We start from the raw sequence: 24,898 nt of genomic DNA, 5'->3' as shown, positions 1-24,898 counted from the left end.
AAATGACAAATTGAGATAACTGAAAGACATTTGATCCTTCATAAAGTAATTGAAGATATCTTCAATTCTTCTTATTACTTGCCAGAATTTAAATTCATATATCTTAAATTACAATTCAGGATAGTAAAAATGTTGAATCAAGTCAAAACAAATTTTTAGACATCTAGAACGTAATCAGATCATCAGACAAATGCAATTTTATGTTACAATGGTCTACCTTAAGGCCTGTCATCCCACTTGCATCCTTGTTTCTACTTGCTGAAAATCACATGATGGATGACAAACTACGCCACATTGGACACAAAGAGTCTTTTTTATCGTCAGTTATGTGTTTTCCGAGGCTGGGGAGCCAAAAAAGAAACCATCTTAAAACAGAAACAGTGGGAAAAGTCCTGTTCTTATATAAAAATAATGAACCCTCCAGAAATTTAACAGACGTGTACTTTTTTTTTGTCAGATCAGCAAACCAACATTTCTCTTACACAAGAAAAAGAGACTGAAAGTCATTGAAAGAGTAAAATTCTGCGTTTAGCTAACTTTATAGGATCAGAGCCTGAAGTCCCAGAAAAATATTAATTCCAACTTATCTTGCTGTTGGAAGATAAGTTGGAAGATAAGCCCACTAAACAGTTTGTTTAGTGGGCTGCACAGTGGTGCAGTTGGTAGAGCTGTTGCCTTGCAGCAAGAAGGTCCTTGGCTCAATTCCTGCGTTCGATTCTTTCTGTATGGAATTTGCATGTTCTCCCTGTGCTTGCGTGGGCTCTCTCTGGGCTTCCTCCCACAGTCCAAAAACATGACAGCTAGGTTGGTCTCTCTAAATTGTCCCTAGGTGTGAGTGTGTGTGTGCATGGTTGTGTGTTCTGTCGGCGACAGAACCCGCCTCTCAACCAGAATGTTAGCACCCCTCCGCTGAATTCAGTTGACTATATTTAAGGGACAAAGGTGTACAGAAAATGGATGGATGGATGGGAACAGTGTGTTTACATTTTTCTGTTCAGGTGGCAGTGAGTGGGTCACCAAAAATTTGCTGGCACTAGCAGATAGCAGAAGGACTTCCCATGTCTATGATGAGGCAGGGAGGAACTAGTGGGATGGAGGAGTTTTGGGTGGTGTATGCGGAGTTAGTATTGTTAAGCCAGAGTACAATTTGTTCAGGCAAAGTGTGAATAGGCAGTTAGGCAGCATTTTAAAGCAGTCCTCAGGAGTCTCTACATTTCATCCTTTAAAAAATAAATGAAAGATGGACATTTGCTTGTTAGACACGGCTAAGCGTAATCCGATCTGACTACAGATGCCCGTTCTGTGATGAGGTTTTTATAAATTATAAAAATAAAAAATAGCATAAAGTACAACAATATCAGCATCCGTTTACAATGGATTTCAAAAAACAATTTTCTATATTGTGAAATACTAAAATTGACAACGGAAGTACCTTTTCAACTCAGAACTTTACTTGTCGTTGATTGGTCATTGAGGAGGAAGTAACTGGATGTAACAGTGTTAGCTTGAGTTGCTAAGACCGGGGGAAAAGCGGCTCAAAGTTTGTGTAAAAATAGGTATGTAGTTGAAGTCTCAGACACTCTGCTGGACAGATATCACTGCTGGGTATGTATTTTGAACCTTTATCACTATGACCAATTCTAATGTAACAGTACGTATTGTAATTAGCCTTCATTAGCACAGTTAATGGACCATTATCCTTTAACTGTGGTTATTAGCGCTAACGCAACTAATAACAACGTTCAAGCTTTTAAAAGTTAATCCTTTAGTGCTGGAGTTCACTCTCGGACTTGTGGGGAAGATCACATTGGCTGTGGACTAACCTTGCTGTCCAGCTGAGGACAGAGTGGATCCAGGACCATAGACCAAGGTATCAGACTCTCTGGTTTAGACATTCTCGTTTTATTTGATCAAATGCTGATTTATGTCTGATTCCCATTTCAGAGAACAGAAAAACAGAAAATCCATATCATATGACTTCTAGGGCATGTGAAGGTTGAAGACAAGGACTGTGAAAAGGAGAATCCCAAGTGGAGTGAGGATGACTGAGATGATGAAGGTTGAAGCTGATGAACCTGGAGGGTTCAGCTCGGATCCCCACATACCTGCAGCATCCACATCAGAACCGGAGGAGGAAACACAAGACAGCAAAGATCTGAGTAAGTGACACACATTGGTTTGTCTGGATTCAGAGGACTCTCTTGACAGGTAACAATCCGTCACAGAGCTTCTCACATAATCCAACAGAAGTAATTGTAAGTAATAACGTCTAACCTTTGCAGTTCCAAAGCAAGGTTGTAGTTTTAATCTTGCAAATTACAGACACAAGAAAAAGAAACAACAACCAAGTTTGGATAAAAAAAGACAATAGTTGTCTCAAAAAATGCTACGTTGTTGCATTTTATTCAAGCTGCAGTATATAATTTTAATTAAAAAAACATTTCTCCATATTTGTTAAAGCTGTCACCATGTCGTGACAGTTTGTTATGAGACAGATAATCTGTGAAAACAATCAATCTCCTCCACCTGCTCCCTGAGCTGCTATTGCTGACTAAAGTAATGCAACATTCCAGCTAAAACAACCAATCAGAACCAGAAGGATGGTCTTAGTTCTGTCTATCAACTTCATTCACTCCCTGCTAAATGTGCTAATGGTGGAGAAACAACTTATAATTACAGGAAAATCGTTTATCTGCCGTCATTGGTTGCTATGCTAACTAAACTGAGCATTCACAACAGGCTATGCTAGCGGCAGCATAGCACAGAGCGAGGGGAAGAAGGATGAGCAGCTACATGAGATTGTGATTGACAGCACTAAAACTCTCCTGTCTCTGATTAGTTGTTTCTAGATAGTACTGGGAGAAGGAAGAGGAAATAGATTTTTCACAGATTATCTCTCATACCAACCATACTGTCAAAACATAATGACAGGTTTAACAAATATGTGAAAAATTTTTTTTTTTTTTTTAAATAAAAGTGACATACTGCAGCTTTAATTTCACTTAGGAAAAGCCAAGTCAGGAGAGACGTGGGTCAGAGCTGCTGCTGACTGACTCATCTGTTAAGTGGTAAAAGGTACAGGTCAATATATGAATATGTTGGGTTTTTTTTCTTAATTCATTAAATGTTTGTGAAATGGAGGCAAACAATATTCTGTAGCTAAGCTAACTATGCTAGACGGTTGATAATATCACACAGTCTACCCACCTCTCTGGAAAAAACTGGGTTACAAATTGACAGTCTTGCCTTTTTCTCTCTCGCTCTCTCTTTTTTTTTTTAAAAAAAAACCTGATTTTATTATTTTTCTAGGCAGCATAGTAACAGCCACAGTTGTTCTTGTCTTGTACTGTCTACTGCTGAACACCGTCACCGTCAAGTGCTCCAAGCAGGAACGAACCATTTCATGCAGATCCAGGGGGATTCAGGGCAAATATGGATGTGTGTTTTTTGGTCTGGGAGTGGGAACATAAACTTTTTACTGCTAAAAACAATCTTCAAAAACATAATATGATTAGTTTTGTAATTGACAGGGCCCCTTTTTATTTTTATTTCTATGAACAAAAAATAAATAAATAAATTGTGGAGGGCCCCCTGTCGGTCAGGGGCCCTTAGAATTATCATAACTTTCCCCCCTTATACGGCGCCCATGTCTGTATGTGCACATATAAATAGTTTCTAAGCAAAAACTAATGTCTATGTGATTGTCAGTGTTTCCACTCCATCAGATGTTGGTGGTCAAAGCAGAAGTTCCCCGTGACTGGAACTCCAGTTTGGACCAGCAGGACCCAGAGCGCCCCCACATAAAGGAGGAAGAGGAGGAACAATGCATCAGTCATAAGGAAATGCATCTTACTGTGAAGAGCGAAGATGAAGAGAAAACGGAGTTGTCAGAGCGTCATCAGATCAAGACTGAAGACAGGAGGTCAGCTGAACAGCTGGAAACACAACCAGAACCTGATTGGAACCCAGATCTAGTACGTACCAATCAGAAAAGTAAGATAATGATTCATAGAAGAGGTAAAAGACATAAACTGTGTTCCAAACGCTCACCTAGGGGCCACACGAGAGAGAAGTCATTCGGTTGTGATGTCTGTGGCAAAAGATTTAAACGTGAGACTAATTTTAAATTACACATGGGGATTCACAATGAAAAAATAGAACACATCTGCAGTATTTGTAGTAAAGGATTTAAAGTAAAGCGCTCTCTTGAGACGCATATGAGACGGCACACTGGAGAGAAGCCATTTGCGTGTGATGTTTGTGGTAGAAGGTTCCATGCAAAGAGTAATCTCACAAGTCACCTGAAGGTCCACTCAGAAGAAAAACCCTTTTCTTGTGATGTTTGTGGTACGAGGTTTATAAGAAACGAAAATCTCAAGAGGCACATGTGGATCCACACGACAGAGAAACCGTTTGTTTGTAGTGTTTGCAGTAAAGGATTCTCCCTGCAGCAGAGGCTTGAAACTCATATGCGCGCTCACAAGGGAGAGAAACTATTCATGTGTAGTGTTTGTAGTAAAGGATTTTCCCGACATGAGAATCTAAAAAGACACATGCGCATACATACAGGCGAGAGGCCGTTTATCTGCAGTTTTTGCGGTAAAGGATTTTCACTACAAGAGACACTGAAGAGTCACATGCGTGTTCACACCGGGGAGAAACCGTTCATTTGCAGTATTTGCAGTCAAGGATTTTCTCTCCAGCAGAATCTAAAGAGTCACATGTACGTCCATACAGGAGAGAAACCGTTTACTTGTAGTGTTTGTAGTAAAGGATTTTCCCGGCAGGTGTATCTAAAAAGTCATTCAAAGGTCCATACAGCACCGTTTAGCTGTAGTGACTGTAGTAAATGTTTTATGAATGAAATACAGCTACAGCGACACGTGAGGTTCCACTCAGAGGAGAGACCGTTCAGCTGTGATGTCTGTAAAAGCAGATTTAATCAAAAGATTCATCTTGAAAGTCATATGAGAGTCCATTCTGGAGAAAAACCATTTGTTTGCAGTGTTTGCAGTAAAGCGTTTTCCCGACCTGGAGATCTGAACAGACACATGGGTGTTCATAAGGGCTGTAGCTTATGATTGAGAAATCTGTCCAAATGCTTTTAGACAGTCAACTGTTATTTTACTCCCTGCTCTCTGGAGGATTATCCTCCGACATTGACAGTGTTTGATGAGCTGTAAGTTAAAATATGGAATACATAAAACTTGGGATGAGCACAGTTTGTCCAAATCAGTTCAAATAAAAATCCTTACATCGTTACTCGGTGTATTTTTAGACATGACTGAAATGCACTAATGTCACCACAAGATGGCAGCGATACATTCGCTGAAGAAGTAAACTATAACACAGAGAGCCTTCAGTAAGAGGCTGCAGATTTTTATGTAGCAGAGCTCTGAATGAAGTGGAAACGGCACCACTGTAAATAAAAATCGAAATTAACAATGATAAGACAATTACATAAAATACTGTCCAGTTTTTACAAATCAAAATGATTATTTTTAATTGAACTGGTAGGAGGCGACAGCAGAGGTCCACCAGTGTTTAAAACATGGAAATTATTTCACAAAGTTTGGAAAAAAAAAAAAAAAAAGAACGGTGTGTACAGTAAATCATCAGACATCCAGATCTGATTGCTGTATTATTACTACAGCTGCCCTCTGCTGGTTGGGCGTCATGTGAATCTTCTCATTGGTGCTTGTGATCTCCTGAAGGGAGATAACACTACTACATCAGTATCTTCAGTACAAGAGAATTTTGTTATGATATATCTGAATTAATAACATGTCATAAAGTAGTAACCTTTTTGATTGTATTTAATTTCTTAGAACTATCCACCTGCCAAGGCGTGCTCTGTGAAACTGGTTTTCTGTGGACACTAAAATATGACATTTAAGGGGGAAATGTTTTGTTCAAGAATGGTGTTAAAAGCTAGCAATACAATTTCATACTTAGTGCCTGCCTTAATAAAAATAAATAAGATGCAAAACTATACATGTCCCATGTGTGTAAAAAAGCTAAATCCGGAATCCCCAGTTTAATATAATTGTCTTCTTTGCCCCGTTTATTGTGTTTTTAAATAGGATATATGTTGGATTGTACCGACTCTTTTAGTGTTCAGTCTAAAATGTGAAGACGTTTAAATAATGGATATTATGTCTTTATTTATTTGTATATTTGTTCAATATAAAATATGCAGTCCGTTATTGGGATGATTTCTGTTTAATAAGCCGGATACAATGGACTAATAGTGGAGCTCTGCAAACTACAAAACCAACTAGCAGAGCTCACTCCATGCAGCGTGTTGGTGTTCTTGCTTTGTCAACATCTTTTTATTTTTTCATCAGAGTTGTATTTATGCAACTATTGCAGAGAAAGTATTATTCTGACTTTGCTGCTAGCAGTGGTCATGAACAGAATTGTTTATTGGATTCAAGTCTGTCCTACAAATCCATCCTCTGTAGATGGGAGTGATTGCTTTGGTAAATAAATATAAAAAATGTCTTGGTTGTAACTCTGAAGTGTTTGAGTTTTTTTAAAATTATTATTCTGCGATCGTTTTCTCTCTGTTCTTGAAAACTTTGGAGTTTGTGTACTCGCTGTCAAATAGGTAAGTCTCTGAGTCTTTGATTTGTATTATTTCATATATGAAATTTATGCATTGAAGTTAGTAGTTATGGTGCTGCATACTGGTTAATTGAAAACCATTGATTGATATTTCTGTGTAAAAACATTTCTTAATTCTGCTATCTTTTATACCTCCTGTCATCAATGTCATACTTGACCTCTATTTTTGATTCAGCTCTTTAGCAGAAGAAAAATACTTCTGTGGTACCAAAAGATATACTAAAACCATGTTAGGGTACTGTGAGTTAAAAATCCATTTTACTTGAATATTGTTAAGTAGAGGCTTAGAGATTCATCTGCATCATTCCTAGGGATTTTTATGTATATTGCTCCACGCACAAAAACAGACAGAAGTTCAAGCCTTTAGGATCTTTTCATTTTTTGATAACATTTTTATTATTTAAACGGGGACAATACAGTTTGACATAGTTCCAAAACATAGAATGTAACAAATGAGTTGTACAGTTTTTAGCTGTTTATAACTTTCAAATTACAGGGGATGAAATCAATTTCTTTGCGTCAAAAACAAGACAAAAAAACTGCCACATCCAAGGATTACCTAATGTTTTCAATACAATGACAGATGACGCGTTTTGTGAAGGACTTTAGTTTGAAGTCAGAGTGTACTGCAGGAAGGAGCGGATTATTCTAAAGATGGTAAATCAATTCTGCTCATACAATCTTTAAAAAAAGAAGGCAAAAAAAAGTTTTCATAATTTGATGAGTTAAATTCAGTCACAATTATAGTCCTTTAGAGCAAGAAACAAACATTTCCTTAACACTTATGCTATTTTTATTACACCAACCTTCAAAATAAAAAGATTTTAATGATTCTCTATACATTATATCAGTTATGATTGCAGTAAAAGTTTTTTTTCTTCTACAGAATAAATTTAACATGCATTAAACTCACTATGTTGGGAGAAATTTTCAACTCCTTAAGCTGATTTTTTAATATTTTAGTTGAATTAAACTCTTTAAGTAGTGTATGAAGCTTTTGTTTTACATTTATCATAGTCATGGGAAACAAATAAATACAATAAAATGTATTTAATGCACAACGGTCAACTAACTTTTACAGGTTTTTACCTGACAGTATCAGATGCTTACAATCCAAAAAGCAGATATTTACAGTCTTATATTAGAAAAAATAAATGAAAATAAATGGAATACTGTGTACTTAATGATAAATCTCTAGAAGGTAACTTGGTTTATATTCGGTACAAATTTATCACCATTAGACTCAATGCAATTAGCTAGGTTTTCTATATCAATTTGAACAATGAACTAAACTTGACAACATTATTAATTAGGACTGAATTGTAATGTATTTAGTCGACTGTATTTTTGTATGACTGGATTTAGTCTTTTTTGTAAAGTACCAAGAGATTATATTTGTTGTGATTTGGCCCTAAACAAAACTGAATTTATTTGAATAACCATTGAGAATTTAAACAGTGCACATAGAAGACAGAAATGCAATAAAGTGAAAATCCTTGGCTTCAACCAAAATCCTTTCTGTCCATACGCATACGTGACTGTTTAGGTGAGCTTGCTATAAAACACACAACAGTACAAATGATTTCTCTCATGAACACACACTGGAGTCTTTAGCAGAGCTTGTCATGAAAATCTATTATTGCCAACACTAGCAAGATGATATTTTTCCAGTGTGAATAATCACATGCCTATTTAGACACTTTTTTGCTGAAAAACCTTTACTGCAAAAACTACAAGTATAGGGCTTCTCTCCTGTGTGAACAGACATGTGAATCTGCAGAGTCTCCCGTCGTGTAAATACTTTACTACAAACACCACAAGAAAATGGTTTTTCTATTGTGTGAACCACCATGTGTCTATTTAAAGTCTTCTTTGATACAAATCCTTTACTACAAACACCACAACTAAATGGTTTCTCTCCTGTGTGAACACACATGTGACTCTGTAGAAGAGCTGGTTGTAAAAACCCTTTACTGCAAACGCTGCAGACAAATGGCTTCACTCCTGTGTGAACACACATGTGACGTTGAAGACAATCCTGTCGGGCAAATCTTTTACTGCAAACATTACAACTAAATGGCTTCTCTCCTGTGTGAACAACCATATGTATGTTTAATTTGTTCTTCTCTGAGAACGCTTTACTGCACACATTGCAAATAAATGGTTTCTCTCCCGTGTGAACACACATGTGACGCTGTAGATTAGCGTGCACTGGAAATCTTTTATTACAAACACTACAAACAAATGGTTTCTCTCCCGTGTGAACAATCATGTGTATGTTCAAGTTGTTTTTCGCTGAAAATCCTTTACTACAAACACTACAAGTGTAGGGTTTCTTGTTCATGTGAATACGTACGTGGACTCTAAGATTCGGCTTTGACTTAAAACTCTTACAACAAACGTCACATGCAAAAGGTTTCTCTCCAGTGTGGACATTCATGTGTGTCTGAAGAGAACGCTTTTCTACAAATCCTTTACCACAAAGATCACAACTATGCTCTCTCTTTCCTGTGTGAGTCATCATGTGTAATTTTACAGAATGCTTGCGTCTGAATCTTTTGCCACAAAGATTGCAACCAAATGATTTCTCTCCATCTGCCATGTTACTTTGCTGGGAGGGACATGCAGGCTCTGGGTCCCTGTCTGGTTCTGGTCGTCTAAAGTTCTCTGCAACAGGTTCAGGTGAACTGCTGGTTGGAACTTCTGTCTCTAGGTCATCTTCAGTTTGGATTTGATGAAGTTCTGACAACTGAGGTTTCTCTTCATCTTCAATCTTCACATTAAGCAACTCTTCCTCCTGACTGATCCGCTGTTCCTCCTCTACTTCCTCCTTTATGAGAGAAAGTTCTGGGTTCTGCTGGTCCAAACTGGAGTTCATGTTATTGGGAAACTCTTCTTTAATCTCCAAAATCCCAGGGACTGGGAAAGATATAACATTGATGGGCATTAAATATGGCTGACCATTTTACAAAAATGTAATATTTTACATAACGAAACAACATTCTCCTTAACATCTACGATAAAAAGCAATAGCCATTTAACACTGATAAAAAGTCACAATGTTTGGAAATGAGAAAGTTAACCAAAATGTTGGATGTTCTCCTGTTCTCTCTTTTGCAGGGAACAAAAGTGACTCATAAAAATTCCAAGAATATACAGCATTAATCCATTTTAGGATGCCTACGCCGACCACTAGACTGAGAGTGGCCACCACAAATATATTCTGATGTATTCCTCATCAGTACCACAGTGCTTTGAAGAGAAGGATGTTATGTACATTGTTGCACTTTTGTAAGGTAGTAGCTCTGTAGAAAATAGGCAACTCAATTTTTTAAAACTATTTCTCCTTATTGAGATCAGGAAATAAATATTTATATGACAGATTAACCAACCTAACCAACCTCCAGCTTCTAGAGCTGACAAGAAAAAGATGAACATCAGAGGGAAGTTAGAATCGAGCGATTGTATTATGCCTGGATTAAAAACGTAGCTTGTTTATTTGATCTGGAAAACCTAAACTACTCCTTGTTATGGTCTACATTACCCTTTAAGTTCTTTGTCTAAGCTTGAAATAATGCACATTTGAATTGAGTTAAGTTGTGCAAGTTTCGTGTTAAGCACTAATGCAGCAGTGCTGGCAAATTGACTTTTGTATGAAATTGTTGACAATTAGGCAGAATGGCAAGTGTTTGTTTTTTTGTGTTTTGTTTTTTACTCCAAGAGAGAACTTTGCATACTTTTCTAACTTACTGAGGTCTTTGTTGTCTTGTGTCTTTTCCTCCAGTTCTGATGTGGATGTTGCAGGTCTGGGTGGCTCCAAGCTGAACCCTCCAGGTTCATCTGCTTCCACTTTCATCATCTCAGTCACCTGGGATTTTCCTTTTTACAGTCCTTGTTTTCAATCTTCACATTTTTTTAGTAAATCAATGTTTCAGTCTTATAACCCTAGCCCATGAACCCCTGACAAGTTACCCAAAACGTCTCTGCAGCTAGCTGCTTTAGCTCCGCGGTAGCTAGATGTCCATTATTATTATTATAGTATGCACTGCAACAAAGGCTAGAAATATTCAAAGCAAACATATCAACGCAATATCCTCACGAATATTGTCGAGTAAACGGTCTGAAACATCAGCACTACGCTTGCCTTCCAGAAACTTCAAGCCATTTATCAAACGGGAATTAAAAACTAAAGCTAACATTTTACATCTGGTTACTTCCTCCTCACTAACCAGTGAATGTTAGGTTAAGCTCGTGTACTTCCGCTTTTCACAACAAAGCTTATTTTCCAAATGCCTTTCTGTACTATTTTATGTTTCACCAGTCTATCAGACAAATCAAATCATTGAGGCTTACTAAATACTCAACACTGAATTGAAATGCTAATTTAAGTTATATCCATGGTTCCTACATGGCTTTAACTAAGGAGTTTGGATAGACCTGAGTTACTGTTTGACTTTTCAGTCTTTTTAACTTATTCTGATATATGAATAACTAAAATTAGCCACATAAAGTATCCTTAACTATATCTTTTTGATGATGGTCTTCTAATTACTACAAATGCTTAACACCTGATCTAAAAAAATGTGTTGTAAAAATGTTCAATATATTTCTTTTTTTTTTTTTTTTACCCTTACAGTATATATAATTTAATTTATAAAATTGTCAGCAACCATTAATGCCTGTTTGTGTTTCATTATTTCCAGTTCATCAGATGTTTATGATTAAAAAGGTTCCCCATAATTGGAGTCCTAGTTTTGACAGTGAGAATCAAGAAGCCCACCTGAAGGAGGAAGAGGAGAGACGGTGGATCAGTCAGGAGGAAGAGTTGCTTACTGTGAAGATTAAAGATGAAGAGAAACCTCATTTATCAGAGCTTTATCAAATCCAAACTGAAGATGACCTAGAGACAGAAGTTCCAACCAGCAGTTCACCTGAACCTGTTGATCATTTTTATTATGATCCATTCCGCAGAGAAACCATTTGTTTTGTAGTGTTTATAGTAAAAGGTTTTTGCAACAAGGAAATCTAAAGAGTCACATGCATATTCACACCGGAGAGACTGTTTATTTGTAGTGTTTGTAGTAAAGGATTTTCTCAACTAATTAATTTGACAGGTTGCATGTGTGTTCACACGGAAGAGAAACCATTGATTTGTGGCTTTTGCTACAAAGGATTTTCCCATTCAATTAGTCTAAAAAGTCACATATTTGTTCATACAGGAGACAAACCTTTTGTTTGTAGGGTTTGCGATAAAGGATTTTCAAGAGTAGAGATTCTAAAGAAACACATGCCTGTTCATACGGGAGAGAAACCGTTTCTTTGTAAAGGATTTTCACGACAAAAGAACCTAAAGAGTCACGTGCATGTTCACACTGGGTAGAAACCCTTTGTTTGCAATTTTTGCAGTAAAGGTTTTTCAAAAAGAGCTAATCTAAAGAGTCACATGCACATACATGCAGGACAGAAACCATTTATTTGCAATGTCTGTAGTGAAGGATTTTCACAACCAGAGAATCTAAGGAGTCACATGCGTGTCCACACAGGAGAAAAAACGTTCATTTGTAGTGTTTGTAGTCAAGGATTTTCACGTTCAGTGAGTCTAAAGAGTCACATGTGTTCACACATGGAACAAACCTTTTGCAGTGAAGGCTTTTCACACTGAAAATTTGAAGAAACATATGAATGTTCACAACTGAATCTGCTGGTGGTTGGTTAATCAGTTAATTTTTCTAAATTGTCAACGAGTCTTTAATCCATCTCTGCATTATGTGGTCAGTTGTATTTAGTAGCAGTACTAAGTTGCACTTTGAAATATTGGATGAATTTAGAGGCTTTTATTGCAATAAAAAAGATCATTTCAATTTTTTTTTGAGCTGTAAAGAACTCATGTCGGGTTATATAAACATTGTTCAAAGTTAGCCGATCATTAGGTACTGAAAAAACACCTCTGAGATTTTATTTCCTCCAAGGGAACAAAACAATTGAATAAAATTGTGTATAATGATCTTTTTCCATTGTATGATCTCCTTCAAGACCAAACATGCAGGATGACTTTGGACACCCCTGCTGTAGGCTTTTACTTTTTTAAATAGTGTGCTGTTCAATTCAGTGTCTAAATCTGAGCCTTGATATTATTGCAGCTTCTTTCCTGCCTTTTCCACTCACCTCTCATCTCACCTGCTTTCCTTTGTGCATTCATGCTTCTCTCAATTAATTAAGAAAAGCTATCAGTTGAAAAATTGCTTTTCTCAACTAGTTGCTGAGAAAACCTAATTACCCCGGTTTCAAAATAAAATCTGGGATAACATGTTTTTGATACATCTCCCAATTTAATCAGAATAACATATCTATAGAAAGTAAATTTTAAAAATGAACATTTTTAAGCATATTTAATATTTCCTGAAGAAACTCTTTAATTCACAAATAAAGCACACAATGAAATTACCATTTATTTCTCAATGTTGAAATTCACAAGAGGATCACACAGAGGCACATAAGAATGAACACAGATATAATTTAAAAGTTGAAAATTACATTAATGTCAAAAAGAAAAAGTACATAGTTGTGAGAAAAGTGCTGGTTCTACAAAATGCATGAGTGTATTAAGATAATTGAATCTTTGTGCAGAAATACACTGTTTACAGGAATATAGAAACAATTACCACAAACAAGAACTTAAAGCACTTACTGGGTTTGCTGGGAGTAGACTGTTATACAGAATTAAAAATGTATCAGTCAGTAGGTTTAATCAGTTTTGTAATCCTGATCTTTCTCTCACACTGTTTTGTATAGTTTAGGTTTATGTTTAAAAAACTAGTTTAGGGCTTTTGAGAAAATATTAGCGGGCAGCATAACAATTGCAGCTAATCCTGTCTACTTTACTTTGCAACAACAAAGTTCAAATGCTATTTGCCTGGTGGAAATGTAAAATATTGCACAAATCCTTCTTAGAGTTAATTACTACAACATATTTTTTTAGATTTACTTAATGTCTTCTATTAGATATTTACCTTACCAGGATGCCCGTAAGATAATTTAAGTGCCGCCACAGATGAGTGCAGCTGTGTTTTAGCGTGCTCTGTTTTGTGTCAATGCATATTTTTGCCAAAAGGTTACATTAACAAAAAATTTACTTTTACAACTCCAGTTCTTTGCCTCATTGGGAAGAGATCTAAAATATGTAGAAGTTGCAACAACGTAGTTCTTCTTGGAAATGTATATCGCAACCATATGATACTGTTGCACTACGGAATCACAGCACTAACATTTCTAATATGTGCAAAAACATCAACACAACTGCAATCAGATAAGTAGCAAATAAAGCTAAGATATACTCAGGGGGGAAAAAAAGAAAGAAAGACAGATACGACAATCTTCTGATATGCTGTGCAGTCCATCTATGGAGCCAACAGGTGTGTAGACAATGTTGGTAATATTGCACGTCACTTTGTGCTTCAACATCTGAACTCTCCAGCCACCTACACCAGGACATTATTTAGCTCTCATTTCAGCAGCAAAATCCCAGCTTTGTTTCAACACAACATCTCTGACTCCATCTGCAGGCGGATCACAGAGACTTCCTGTCTGACAGGAAGCACCAATCAATCTGTAGAAAATGTACCTGACTAACATCTGCTCTCTTTACAGGATCCATATGTCTGCAGGACATTAAGAGAAAAAAAAAAAAAAAAGGATAGGGGTTCGGCCAAATCCTTCCCCACCCTGAATACAAACTTTTTGAGGTCGAGATCCATCGGGAACTACAAGCTGAGTTTTTTTCCCACAACTGCAGCTGGATTGTTCAGTGCAACTGAGCAGGCTGCTCATCTCCACCTGAGTTGCCTCACAAGTCACAGCTTGGACCTCAAACCTTAACCTTAACAGAACATTCTGGTCTCAAGCTGGAAAACTGAGGTTTGCCATTTCTATTGGTGCCGACTAAAAGTACAAGGTGGTTAGTATATATCTCTCCATATTTTATACACTGAAACAGACAAAAAGATGTTAATATTTTTGCAGCTCTGAGCACCGCTGATTAAATGAGACACACATTGTTAAGTGACAGTCTGTTTTAACAACTTTCACTCGATTCTATAAAATGGCATACGACTGATGGAAAACATGGAGTTGCCTGGCAAGCTCCAACTTTCCTAGTTGGAATTAGGACTTCATTCCTGTCTTTCCAACTGAAAATTTGAAAAAAGCTGAAGGAGCTTTTAGTAAAATCTGCTGGTACAAACCTCTCTGTTGAGTCTCCACTCAACAGAGAGGATCTGATGCTGCTTGATCTGTGTCTCCTTCCAAGACTTTAAAATACAATCATCAATTTCTCAGACCTGCTTGTCAACTACAAACACTGAAATTAAACAGACTCTACGTTGAGTGAACACTCATGTGACCATTAAGGTATCTCTGTTGTGAAAATCCCCTACTACAAACACTACAAACAAATGGCTTCTCACCAGTGTGAACACGCATGTGGGTTTTTAGAGTATCACTATGTGAAAAGCTTCTACTGCAAACACTGCAGGTGTATGGTTTCTCTCCAGTATGGACAGACATGTGTCGCTTTAGAGTTTCTTGATATGAAAATGCTCTACTGCATACACTGCAATTGTAGGGTCTCTCTCCTGTGTGAACGCGCATGTGACTGTTAAGACGAGTTTGTAGTGGAAATCCTTTACTACAAAAACCACAAATGAACGGTTTCTCTCCTGTGTGAACACGCATGTGTCTCGTGAAATTATTTTCGTGTACAAACTCTTTACTGCAAAGGCTACAGACAAATGGTCTCTCTGCAGCGTGGATCTTCGAGTGCTTTGTAAGACACACATTTCTTTTAAATCTTGCACCACAAGTATCACAGGAAAAAGGTTTTTCTCTTGAATGAACCTTTAAGTGATCTCTAAGAATTGTTTTTGCATGGAACCTTCTACCACAAACATCACAGGCAAATGGTTTCTCTCCAGTGTGGACCCTAATGTGTTCCTGAAGGCAACTGTTTTTCTTAAAACATTTTCCACAAAGGTCACATCTATGGTTCCTGGTTTGTACATGAACCATCATGTGCAATCTAACACATTTCTTATTTTTGAAACTTTTGCCACAAATACTGCAACTAAATGGCTTTTCTCCTGATTGGACTCCACTCTGAACAGCAGGTTTAGAGCACAATTGAGAACTTTGGCCCGTTTTGTGAACTGTCATCTCACTTTGTTGAGAAAAGCATGCTGGATTTGGGTTCTTGTCTGGTTCTGGTTCTCCACAGTGTTCTCCATTAAGGTCTGATTTTCTCTTCTCTGCTGTGCTCCTGGTTGCACCATCTATCTTAGTTTCTTCATCAGTTTTGATCTGCTCATTGACTTGTTTCTCTTCATCTTCACTTTTCACTGTAAGCTGCTCTTCCTTCAGACAGATCCTTAGTTCCTCCTCTTCCTCCTTTATGTGGCGGGTGTTTGAGTTCTGCTGGTCCAAACTAGAGCTCCAGTCATGGGGAACCTCTTCTTTAGTTTTCATCATGTGAACATCTGAAATCACTGGAACACAGAAAAAAATTTTTAATTACCTCCAAATCATAAAAGTAAAACAATGAAATCTAATACACAAAACAAAATCTACTAAATATTTATAACTGATTTAATGCTTAATTTTATTTTAATGAAAAAGCAAAAACAATCATAAGTAAGCTAAATATAAATTTACTCATGTCAGCCAAAAGGATAGCAACCCTAACAATGATGTACACAAGCACCAAATATAAATTACAAAACATTATACATAAGAAAATATTAAAAGATGAAAATAAAAATACTAGCAGTGCAGCAATTGTAGTTTTCTGGTCAGTCAGTCCTCTCCTATGGCAGAGGTAAATAAGATCAGTGGATAAGTTCAGTTTCACATGTATCGGCTGATTGCTGATCACCCATAATCAAAGAAATAAGGTCGACTGATCGGTGCAACCCCAAAAATGCATGAGATATTTTGATAGTGTCTGCGGCCTGAAGTGTTTGTTCAAATACCATAAAGCCCTTTTTGTTACTGGCTTTAGGAAAAAATTGGATGTGCTTTGGACCTCTTAACTGTTGATGACGAGCTTGCAGTTTCACACCCCTGGTTTTATTCTATAGCCAACACAACTGTTCTGTCATTTAGAAGGTGATACACTTATCCTTTTCATGTGCGTTCTGCTTACATACTTTTCTCCCTCAGACAAACCAACGTGTGATGTCACTTCCACCTCTTCTTGTTTTTAACGGCGACAAAGAGTTCGTTAAACTGCTGGTGTATAGTCAGCTTTAATGTCGATTTTTTGAACTTGTTCTTACAATTTCTCTTAGTCTCACTGACATACCACCACCGTCGAACTAAAATACAAAATAAATGTAAATGAGACGGTGTCAATAACGATAATAACGACATAAAAATTACATAAATACATAAAAACATACCTCGCTGGCTGACCCTTTCCTTCGAGGTAGAAATGAAATAATTCAATAAATTCTTAACTTAAATTACCCTTACAGCCACTTGTGAAAGGTACGCTTTCATACAGCGTCTTCCTTTTCTTTGGTTTCCTAGCAACATGCTGGATTCCACTAATTCAACCTTTCAAAATAAGAGTTGTAATAACAAAAAATATAAATAATACAAATAAAACATGTTAAACAAAATAATGGCAGTAAAACTCCCACCAAATCACTAACCTATGGTGATTTACTTAAAACATATAATATTACAATTGGAATATATTTACATTTTAACATTTACTCTGCTTCCAGTAACAGCACAGTTTTATGAACTGGTCTATCAAGATACACTGGCTTGACAGTCCTTTTTCCATCCTTGTCCAAGGTCGAGTCACTTAGCAACAGCTTCACCTTCCTGATCCTTCCATCTGCACTTGGATATACCTCTGTTACTCTTGCCAGTTTCCACTTGTTCCTTGGAGAACTGTCCTCTTGAAGAATAACAATGTCGTTCAGCTTTGCATTCCTTTTGTTTCTTTGCCAGATTTGTCTCTGTTGAAGATTAAGAAGATATTCTTTCTTCCACCTTGTCCAGAATTCATTGGCTAAAAACTGAACTTGGCGCCATCTCTTTCTCAGGTACAAGTCGTGACTCACAAATTCACCAGGAGGAGGTAGAATAACACTGGACTTCATCATGAGGATATGATTTGGTGTAAGAGGCTCTGAACTTGGATCACTTAGGTTTTCTACTGTTAACGGCCTGCTATTTACAATAGCCATCACCTCATACAGAAATGTTCTGAGGGAAGAACTATCAAGTCTCTTAGAAGTTTTATCCAGAATAGCAGTTAAAACGCTTCTAATGGTTCTAATCTGCCTCTCCCAAACACCTCCCATGTGGCTTGAGGATGGGGTGTTCAGAACAAACTCACATCCATATTGTTTCAACTGTTCTTTGTCACAGTCCTTCAGTGCATTCAGAAACTCTCCCTTAGCTCCAACAAAATTAGTCCCTTGGTCACACCTGAGTTGTCTTACATGTCCACGAATAGAAATAAAACAACGCAGTGCATTAATAAAAGCATCAGTAGTAAGGTCATCTAACATTTCAACATGTATTGCCCTGGAACACATACATGTAAACAAAAGACCATACTTTTTAAGTTCCTTTCTGCCTTCTTTTACATAAAAAGGTCCAAAACAGTCAACACCACAGTAAGAGAATGGGGGTGTTGTTTCCATTCTGTCCTCTGGTAGATCTGACATCTGTTGATCTTGGGTATGCCTCCTGTACTTTCTGCAGGTTGTGCACTTGTAGATGTGTGAAGCAACTGCACTGCTGCATCCTGTGATCCACAGTCCATTGGAACGCAGCTCGTTGACAGTAATTCCTCTTCCTTGATGCTGCACTTTTTCATGGAAGTGTTTAATCAGTAAAGATGACACATGACTTGATTTGGGGATAATGGCAGGATGTTTGATGTATGGGTGCAGGCTTGCTCTTGTTAAACGTCCTCCCACCCTGAGTACTCCTTGCTCATCAACAAATGGGTTTAAGCTATACAGCCTATGTGTTTTATCCTTGAGTTGGATATCCTTTCCTTGTGTTAAGTCCTTGATTTCTTTGCTGAAGGTGTTTTCTTGTGCAAGTTTTATTATGAACAGTTCTGCTTTTCGTCTGTCCTCTATACTTGTTTTTTCACCTTTGCTTTGTGTGTCTCCTTTAAAATCTCTCACAAATTTCCTTAGACAAGCAATAGCTTTAACAGCTCTTCTCCAGTCTGAAAATTTATTGAGACGATCAAGTATTGTTCTCCTTTCTTGTACTTCCGTTTTGAGCACATGTACTGTTTTTAGCTCTGGGTCATTAGAAATAACTTCAATAGCCTTGTCAGTTTCAATGGGTAGCTCACTTTGCCACAAAAACTCTGGTCCTTTAAACCAGTTAGATTTGAGTAGCTGTTGAACACTTAGTCCTCTTGACGCGTGGTCTGCAGGATTATTCTCAGATGGTACATGATGCCACTGTTGTGGGTCTGTGAGTGACTTTATCCTTTGAATCCTATTTGCCACAAACACATGAAATCTTTTGGCATCATTACTTATATATCCCAACACCACTTTGGAATCTGTCCAGAAATGTTCTTGAAGATTGCTGATCTCCAGTTCACTTTTTAGCATTACACTTGTTCTTGCTGCAACTACTGCAGCTGTTAACTCAAGTCTAGGGACAGTAGTGACTTTGGTTGGGGTAACACGTGCCTTCCCCATGACTAGTGCACAATGAACATCCCCTTTGGATGTGACTGTTCTTAAATAGCTACATTGTCCATAGCCTGTCATACTAGCGTCTGAAAAATGATGTAAATCACACTGAGTGATGTCTGTGTTTTCAGGTAGCATGCATCTTTGGATTCTCACCTTTGACAAGTTTTGAAGATCTAGGAGCCAAGATTCCCAATCTCTGTAGAGCTGATCAGAAAGAGGCTCGTCCCATCCAACTTTCTCTTGACATAACTGTTGCAGGATTTGTTTTCCTTTTAGGATGAAGGGTGCCACAAATCCCAGTGGATCATACACTGATGCTACTGTGCACAGGATCCCTCTTCTTGTCATTGGATGCTCTTTGACTGTTATCCTGAATTGAAACTCATCGGAGGAAATGCACCACTGAACACCAAGTGCTCTTTCCATCAGTGGCTCTCCAAGTGCTAGATCCAAATCTTTAATACTGTCAGCACACTCTTCTCTGGGCAGCGACTTTAACACATTCTCACTGTTTGATACAAACTTGTGTAATCTTAGTTTACCTGTGTTACACAGCTCTCTTGCTTCTTTGACTAGTTTTATTGCTTCTGCTTCAGATGCAACACTTACAAGTCCATCATCTACATAAAAGTTTCTTTGAATGAACTTCACTGTGTTTGGAGAGAATCTTCCCTCTCCTTGTGTAGCTAGATGCTTTAAACCAAAATTGGCACAACCAGGTGAAGAGGCTGCACCAAACAGGTGAACCTTCATGCGAAAGACTGAGAGGGGAACACTTAGATCACCATGCTCCCACCATAGGAAGCGTAAATAATCCTGGTCTCGGGGTGTTACATGAAACTGGTGAAACATACGTTCCACGTCGCACATTACAGCCACTGAGCCCTTCCTGAACCTACAGAGTACTCCCACCAAAGTGTTTGTGAGGTCAGGCCCTGTAAGCAGGTGTTCATTTAGTGAAGTAGCTTGATATTGTGCAGAGCAGTCAAAAACTACACGGATCTTACCAGGCTTTTGAGGATGGTATACCCCATGGTGGGGAATATACCAGGCAGGGGAATTACAGAGTTCCTTCTCTGGTACTTTCTCTGCATCATCGTGTGCAATAATGTCCTCCATGAACTTTGTATAATCAGAGTAGTACTTTTGATCCCTTATGAATCTGCGTTTGAGACTGTTTAAGCGTTGCATTGCGCTTGACATGTTGTTGGGAAGATTTGGTCTGTCATTTTTGAAAGGCAGGGGCATTTCATAGTGTCCATCCTGCTTTTGTTTGATTCCTTCTTGCAGCTTTCTTATGAAGCAGACATCTTCTTGTGAAATGCTTGTTTCTTCCACTGCTCTCTCTGTAAAATCTGATTCAAGTGCTTTGATTACATCTGGACCAGTTACTTCTTTTATTTGTGTCTTGCAGATGTAATGAACTTTATTCTTTAGCTTTGTGGTTGACTCAGTCTCTGGTATTACTTGCTTTACAGTGATGCGATGACTTACTCCAATTACATCACTACCTGCATCACATGAATCACAGTAACTTATGATGCTCCAGCCCAAATCTGTTTTTTGGGCATAAGGCTGGTTTTCTTCACCACATATGACTTCTCTGGGCATTAAGGCTTGTGTGCAGTTGTAGCCCAACAGAAGTCCTATATCACAGTCTAATGGTGGAGCAATATGTTCAGTGAGATGCTCCAAATGTGGCCATGACCTTGCTGTATCTGGAGTAGGAATATGGCTACGATTGGCAGGTATGAAATCACGTGTGTAAGCAACTGGCACAGTGAGTTTCTTTTTGGAAAACAATCCTCTTATTTGCAGAGCTTCAAGTTTTGTACATGGTACAGTTGTTTTCTTGGATGACATCGTCGATAATTTGAGTTTAACTTGGGTTTTAGCTGTGTCCAGATTGTTTGCTACTTCATTGAGAATAAAGGACGAATCACTCTGTGTGTCCAGCAGAGCATAGGTAAGTATTTCTTTGCTTGGCTCATTTTGCGTGGATACATACACAGGTACTATTGCAGATGTCTGTGTGTTTCTACTTTCATGAGTCACTCTGTTAGATGTACTTTCATTAACTGTGTCTTGTGACTGTGTTACCTGTTGCTGGGTTTCCTTCCATTCAGCTACTTCTTGTTCTTTAGGTTGCTCTTTCTTTATCTCGTGTCTTTGTCTTTCTTCATGCAGACATGTGGGATGTTGTTTTGAGCATGTGTTGCATGTCATCCGGTTGCTGCAGTTCTTGGAGAAATGACCACTATTTAAGCAGCCGAAACATAGTTTTTCACCTTGAATGAACTTGACTCTCTCAGTAACTGGTTTCTCAGTGAACTTACGACATTTGTGTAAGCTGTGTCCTGCTCTTTTACAAAACACACAAGAAATTGTGCTTCTTTCTGCAGAGTTAGTTGTGAAGATTTTTGCTGTATCTTGCTTCTTATGAATGGGTGTAAGTTGAGGTTTTGTCTTTGGTTTGTCAAAGTCACTTTGTCTTATAGCTTGATATGATGTAATGGGATTACATGCAATACTTGCCTCCATTGACAGGAATGTTACAAAGTAACTGAAACGTGGGAACTGTCTGTGCTCTAGCTGGTACTCTGTAGCCTTTCGGTTCCATCTGTTGCTCAACCAGTCTGGCAGTTTAGCAGCAAGTCTTTGATTCTCTATTCCATCATTAAGGACGTTCAGATTCTCATTGGTAATCATTGCAGATTGACAGCTTTGTAAGAAATCCACAAACTTTCTTAACTCTGCACCGTCTTTCCCTTGGAGCTTTGGCCATGTGTGCAACTTGTCTCTAAAGGCCTTAGCAATGACAAAAGGCTCTCCATAACGTTCATTGAGAATATTCCATGCTGTCATATAGGAATCTTCAGAGCCAATCAGAAAATAGCCATCTAAGGCTTCTTTAACACACCCACCTACATACTTCTGTAAGAAAAATATCTTTTCTGCAATGGGTATGTTCTTTCTCTCTATTAAAGTCTGAAAGGATGCCTTCCAATGTTTAAACTTAAGTGGATCCCCACTAAATACTGAGGGCTCTGGAATCGGTAGCCTATTAGCTGACATAGCTTCTGCCAAAACCCTTACAAGCTCACCTGTGCTCTCGTGAACGACATTTAACTGTTGTGGTGGTTGTGTGGGTTGATTAGCAGTGTTCTTGAACTTAGTTACCTGTATGTTTGCAGGATTTGGAGTGATGCTTTCTTGCTTTACTGAAAAGTAATCTTCTTCATAAACTTGTAATTTTGCCTTTGCTGCATTGAGTCCTTTCAGATTTTCCAGTCTTTCAATTTCCCTTTTTAAGTCCTCAACTGACCTTTTCCTTGCAGCACTTTCCTCTTGTTGTCTCTTTATCACAGCCGCCTTTTCCTTTTCTCTTTTTAACTTGCGTTCTGTTTCCTCTCTTTCCTCTTGATGGCGTTGTGACATCGCAGCAGCTTCCTGTTCTGCTGTTATGCGTTTGTCTTCTTCTTCTATGGTTTGCATTTTTTCTCTAAATTTCTCTTGTTCAGCCATTATCTTAAGCACAGCCTTTGTTGCTTCATACTCTGCTGCAGCTTCTTGTCTTTTGGCAGAAGAGCCATTAGAGTTAACTGTACTGGCTTTAAAATGACTATGAACTGAGACACTAGTTGAGCTTGAAGATGTAAATATAGAACTGGCATCAGGCCAAACAATTTCCTCCTTATTTGTTCCCTCAACATGGCATTGGATGTTTTGCAAAACTACCTTAGTCACTGATATACATTTGTCTAACTTGGATCGTATATCATGAGGTGGTCCATCTATTGCTCTGTATTGATCATAAATGTCATTAAGAGCGGCTAGTTCTCTTTGCACAATGTCCATGTGTCCTTCAAGAATGTCAACTGGATCTCCTTTAATAACAGATTTTTTAGCAACTTTAATTAATGCTTTCCATCTGTCATAAGTACTTTCAAAGTGACGTTGCAGCCCCTTTAGTTTTTCTTTATGGAATTTTCTTCCTTTTCCTGTTAGCATGCGAGGTCTTTCACTTCTACGCAGCTCTTCTTGCCCAGGTTGCACTAAAAATGTTTCATCTACTTGATCTGCTTCGGCAGCTTGTTCTGCACCGGCAACTTCTATTCCTGTGTCATTTGTTTCTGACATTTTGTTTCACTTGAGACGTTACAGAATTCTTAACTGGTGAAATCTCCTTTTAACTTGACGTAAATCAACTCTGAGCTTTGTTACATTACTTCCCTTCTCGTTACCTTGTTGCGCTGTTGTTGTCAGGCTTCACACAGTTCCTTGTTGTTACTCCTTCCTTGTGTCACTTTCCAAACATGAACTTAAATGTCTGGTTTCTGGACGTCTTTATGAAGAAGCAACCGTTGAACGTGTGTCCGTTAACATTTGCAACCGTCGGATCTTCGGTGAAACGATGCGAGAATCATGTAGCTCCGAGTTCGACTGTCACTTCCACCTCTTCTTGTTTTTAACGGCGACAAAGAGTTCGTTAAACTGCTGGTGTATAGTCAGCTTTAATGTCGATTTTTTGAACTTGTTCTTACAATTTCTCTTAGTCTCACTGACATACCACCACCGTCGAACTAAAATACAAAATAAATGTAAATGAGACGGTGTCAATAACGATAATAACGACATAAAAATTACATAAATACATAAAAACATACCTCGCTGGCTGACCCTTTCCTTCGAGGTAGAAATGAAATAATTCAATAAATTCTTAACTTAAATTACCCTTACAGCCACTTGTGAAAGGTACGCTTTCATACAGCGTCTTCCTTTTCTTTGGTTTCCTAGCAACATGCTGGATTCCACTAATTCAACCTTTCAAAATAAGAGTTGTAATAACAAAAAATATAAATAATACAAATAAAACATGTTAAACAAAATAATGGCAGTAAAATGTGACTTACTGAGATCCTCGTTGTCTTCGGTCTGCTCCAGTTCTGATGTGGATGCTGCAGGTATGGGGGGCTCCAACCTGAGTCCTCCGGGTTCATCTGCTTCGACCTTCATCACCTCAGACATCCTCACTCCTCTTGACTTTTCCTTTCCACTGTCCTTGTCTTCAACCTTCATATGTTCCATAATATATAGGTTTCAGGCAGATGTCCTGTATCTTCTTCTGTCTGAAATTAGGATCAGACACAATTCGGTATCTGATCAAATAAAGTGTAACAGTAGAGTCTAATACCTTGGTCAGTAGTTCTGTGTCCTCTCTGTTTCTGTCTCCAGGCTCTCAGTCCTCAGCTGGACAACAAGGTCAGAAGAGATGGCCTCAGACGTACAGAGTGACTTGTCCTGTAGTCTCAAAGCACAAACTTTTAAAAGCGTCAAGGATAGAAATACCGATTAAGGTTCTGCTGTTAGCTGCTTTAGCTACATGGTTGCTAACAGTCGATCAACCATTCATTCACTCCGTTAATTAAGTCTTAAATACGCTACTGCAAGCATGTAGTTGTGACATCATCGCGAAGACTAGAATATCAAATACACAACAGACACCTGTTCTTACACAAGCATTAAGATGTTTT

The 24,898-nt window shown here is 38.0% G+C and overlaps 4 protein-coding genes across 11 annotated transcripts; 1 reads left to right on the top strand and 3 right to left on the bottom strand.

Annotated features, from left to right (window-relative positions):
- The first annotated feature begins 1,462 nt into the window (after positions 1-1,462).
- LOC122823667 (gastrula zinc finger protein XlCGF57.1-like) lies at positions 1,463-24,335 on the top strand. Of its 8 annotated transcripts, XM_044103532.1 has the most exons (5): positions 1,463-1,870; positions 1,945-2,159; positions 3,709-3,974; positions 16,837-16,848; positions 24,269-24,335. In XM_044103532.1, exons 2-5 carry the CDS (start codon positions 2,042-2,044, stop codon positions 24,278-24,280), a joined length of 408 nt encoding a protein of 135 aa, XP_043959467.1. In that variant the 5' UTR covers positions 1,463-1,870; positions 1,945-2,041; the 3' UTR covers positions 24,281-24,335. The 8 variants fall into 8 exon arrangements, with proteins under 8 accessions (XP_043959467.1, XP_043959464.1, XP_043959459.1 ...); XM_044103529.1 differs by lacking the exons at positions 16,837-16,848; positions 24,269-24,335 and having other exon boundaries at positions 1,463-1,605; positions 1,770-1,870; positions 1,985-2,159; positions 3,709-6,514; XM_044103524.1 differs by lacking the exons at positions 16,837-16,848; positions 24,269-24,335 and having other exon boundaries at positions 1,463-1,605; positions 1,770-1,870; positions 3,709-6,514.
- On the bottom strand, positions 7,017-10,902 carry LOC122823668 (gastrula zinc finger protein XlCGF57.1-like). The gene is made up of 2 exons (XM_044103533.1): positions 10,378-10,902; positions 7,017-9,546 (listed from the first exon to the last, which is right to left on the bottom strand). Exons 1-2 carry the CDS (start codon positions 10,484-10,486, stop codon positions 8,276-8,278), a joined length of 1,380 nt encoding a protein of 459 aa, XP_043959468.1. The 5' UTR covers positions 10,487-10,902; the 3' UTR covers positions 7,017-8,275.
- LOC122823669 (zinc finger protein 664-like) lies at positions 13,124-24,452 on the bottom strand. Its single transcript, XM_044103534.1, has 2 exons — positions 24,278-24,452; positions 13,124-16,163 (listed from the first exon to the last, which is right to left on the bottom strand). Exons 1-2 carry the CDS (start codon positions 24,450-24,452, stop codon positions 15,001-15,003), a joined length of 1,338 nt encoding a protein of 445 aa, XP_043959469.1. The 3' UTR covers positions 13,124-15,000.
- LOC122823665 lies at positions 16,946-24,256 on the bottom strand. The gene is made up of 2 exons (XM_044103523.1): positions 17,076-24,256; positions 16,946-16,991 (listed from the first exon to the last, which is right to left on the bottom strand). Exon 1 carries the CDS (start codon positions 23,502-23,504, stop codon positions 17,391-17,393), a length of 6,114 nt encoding a protein of 2,037 aa, XP_043959458.1. The 5' UTR covers positions 23,505-24,256; the 3' UTR covers positions 16,946-16,991; positions 17,076-17,390.
- Positions 24,453-24,898: the final 446 nt, after the last annotated feature.

The sequence above is a fragment of the Gambusia affinis genome, linkage group LG20 (assembly GCF_019740435.1).
Source record: "Gambusia affinis linkage group LG20, SWU_Gaff_1.0, whole genome shotgun sequence".
NCBI classification, from domain to species: domain Eukaryota; kingdom Metazoa; phylum Chordata; class Actinopteri; order Cyprinodontiformes; family Poeciliidae; genus Gambusia; species Gambusia affinis.
The sequence above is the reverse complement of the archived record's forward strand: the minus strand, read 5'-3'. Positions and strand labels throughout refer to the sequence as shown.

Excerpts from the sequence above, each read along its gene's own strand:
- LOC122823667 (XM_044103530.1), top strand. The coding sequence starts at position 2,042 with ATGACTGAGATGATGAAGGTTGAAGCTGATGAACCTGGAGGGTTCAGC. Across the intron at positions 2,160-3,708 it reads ACAAGACAGCAAAGATCTGA|TGTTTCCACTCCATCAGATG; the intron begins GTAAGTGACACA and ends TGTGATTGTCAG.
- LOC122823668 (XM_044103533.1), bottom strand. The coding sequence starts at position 10,486 with ATGATGAAAGTGGAAGCAGATGAACCTGGAGGGTTCAGCTTGGAGCCA. Across the intron at positions 9,547-10,377 it reads ACAAGACAACAAAGACCTCA|TCCCTGGGATTTTGGAGATT; the intron begins GTAAGTTAGAAA and ends TATCTTTCCCAG.
- LOC122823669 (XM_044103534.1), bottom strand. The coding sequence starts at position 24,452 with ATGGAACATATGAAGGTTGAAGACAAGGACAGTGGAAAGGAAAAGTCA. Across the intron at positions 16,164-24,277 it reads CGAAGACAACGAGGATCTCA|TGATTTCAGATGTTCACATG; the intron begins GTAAGTCACATT and ends TCTGTGTTCCAG.
- LOC122823665 (XM_044103523.1), bottom strand. The coding sequence starts at position 23,504 with ATGTCAGAAACAAATGACACAGGAATAGAAGTTGCCGGTGCAGAACAA.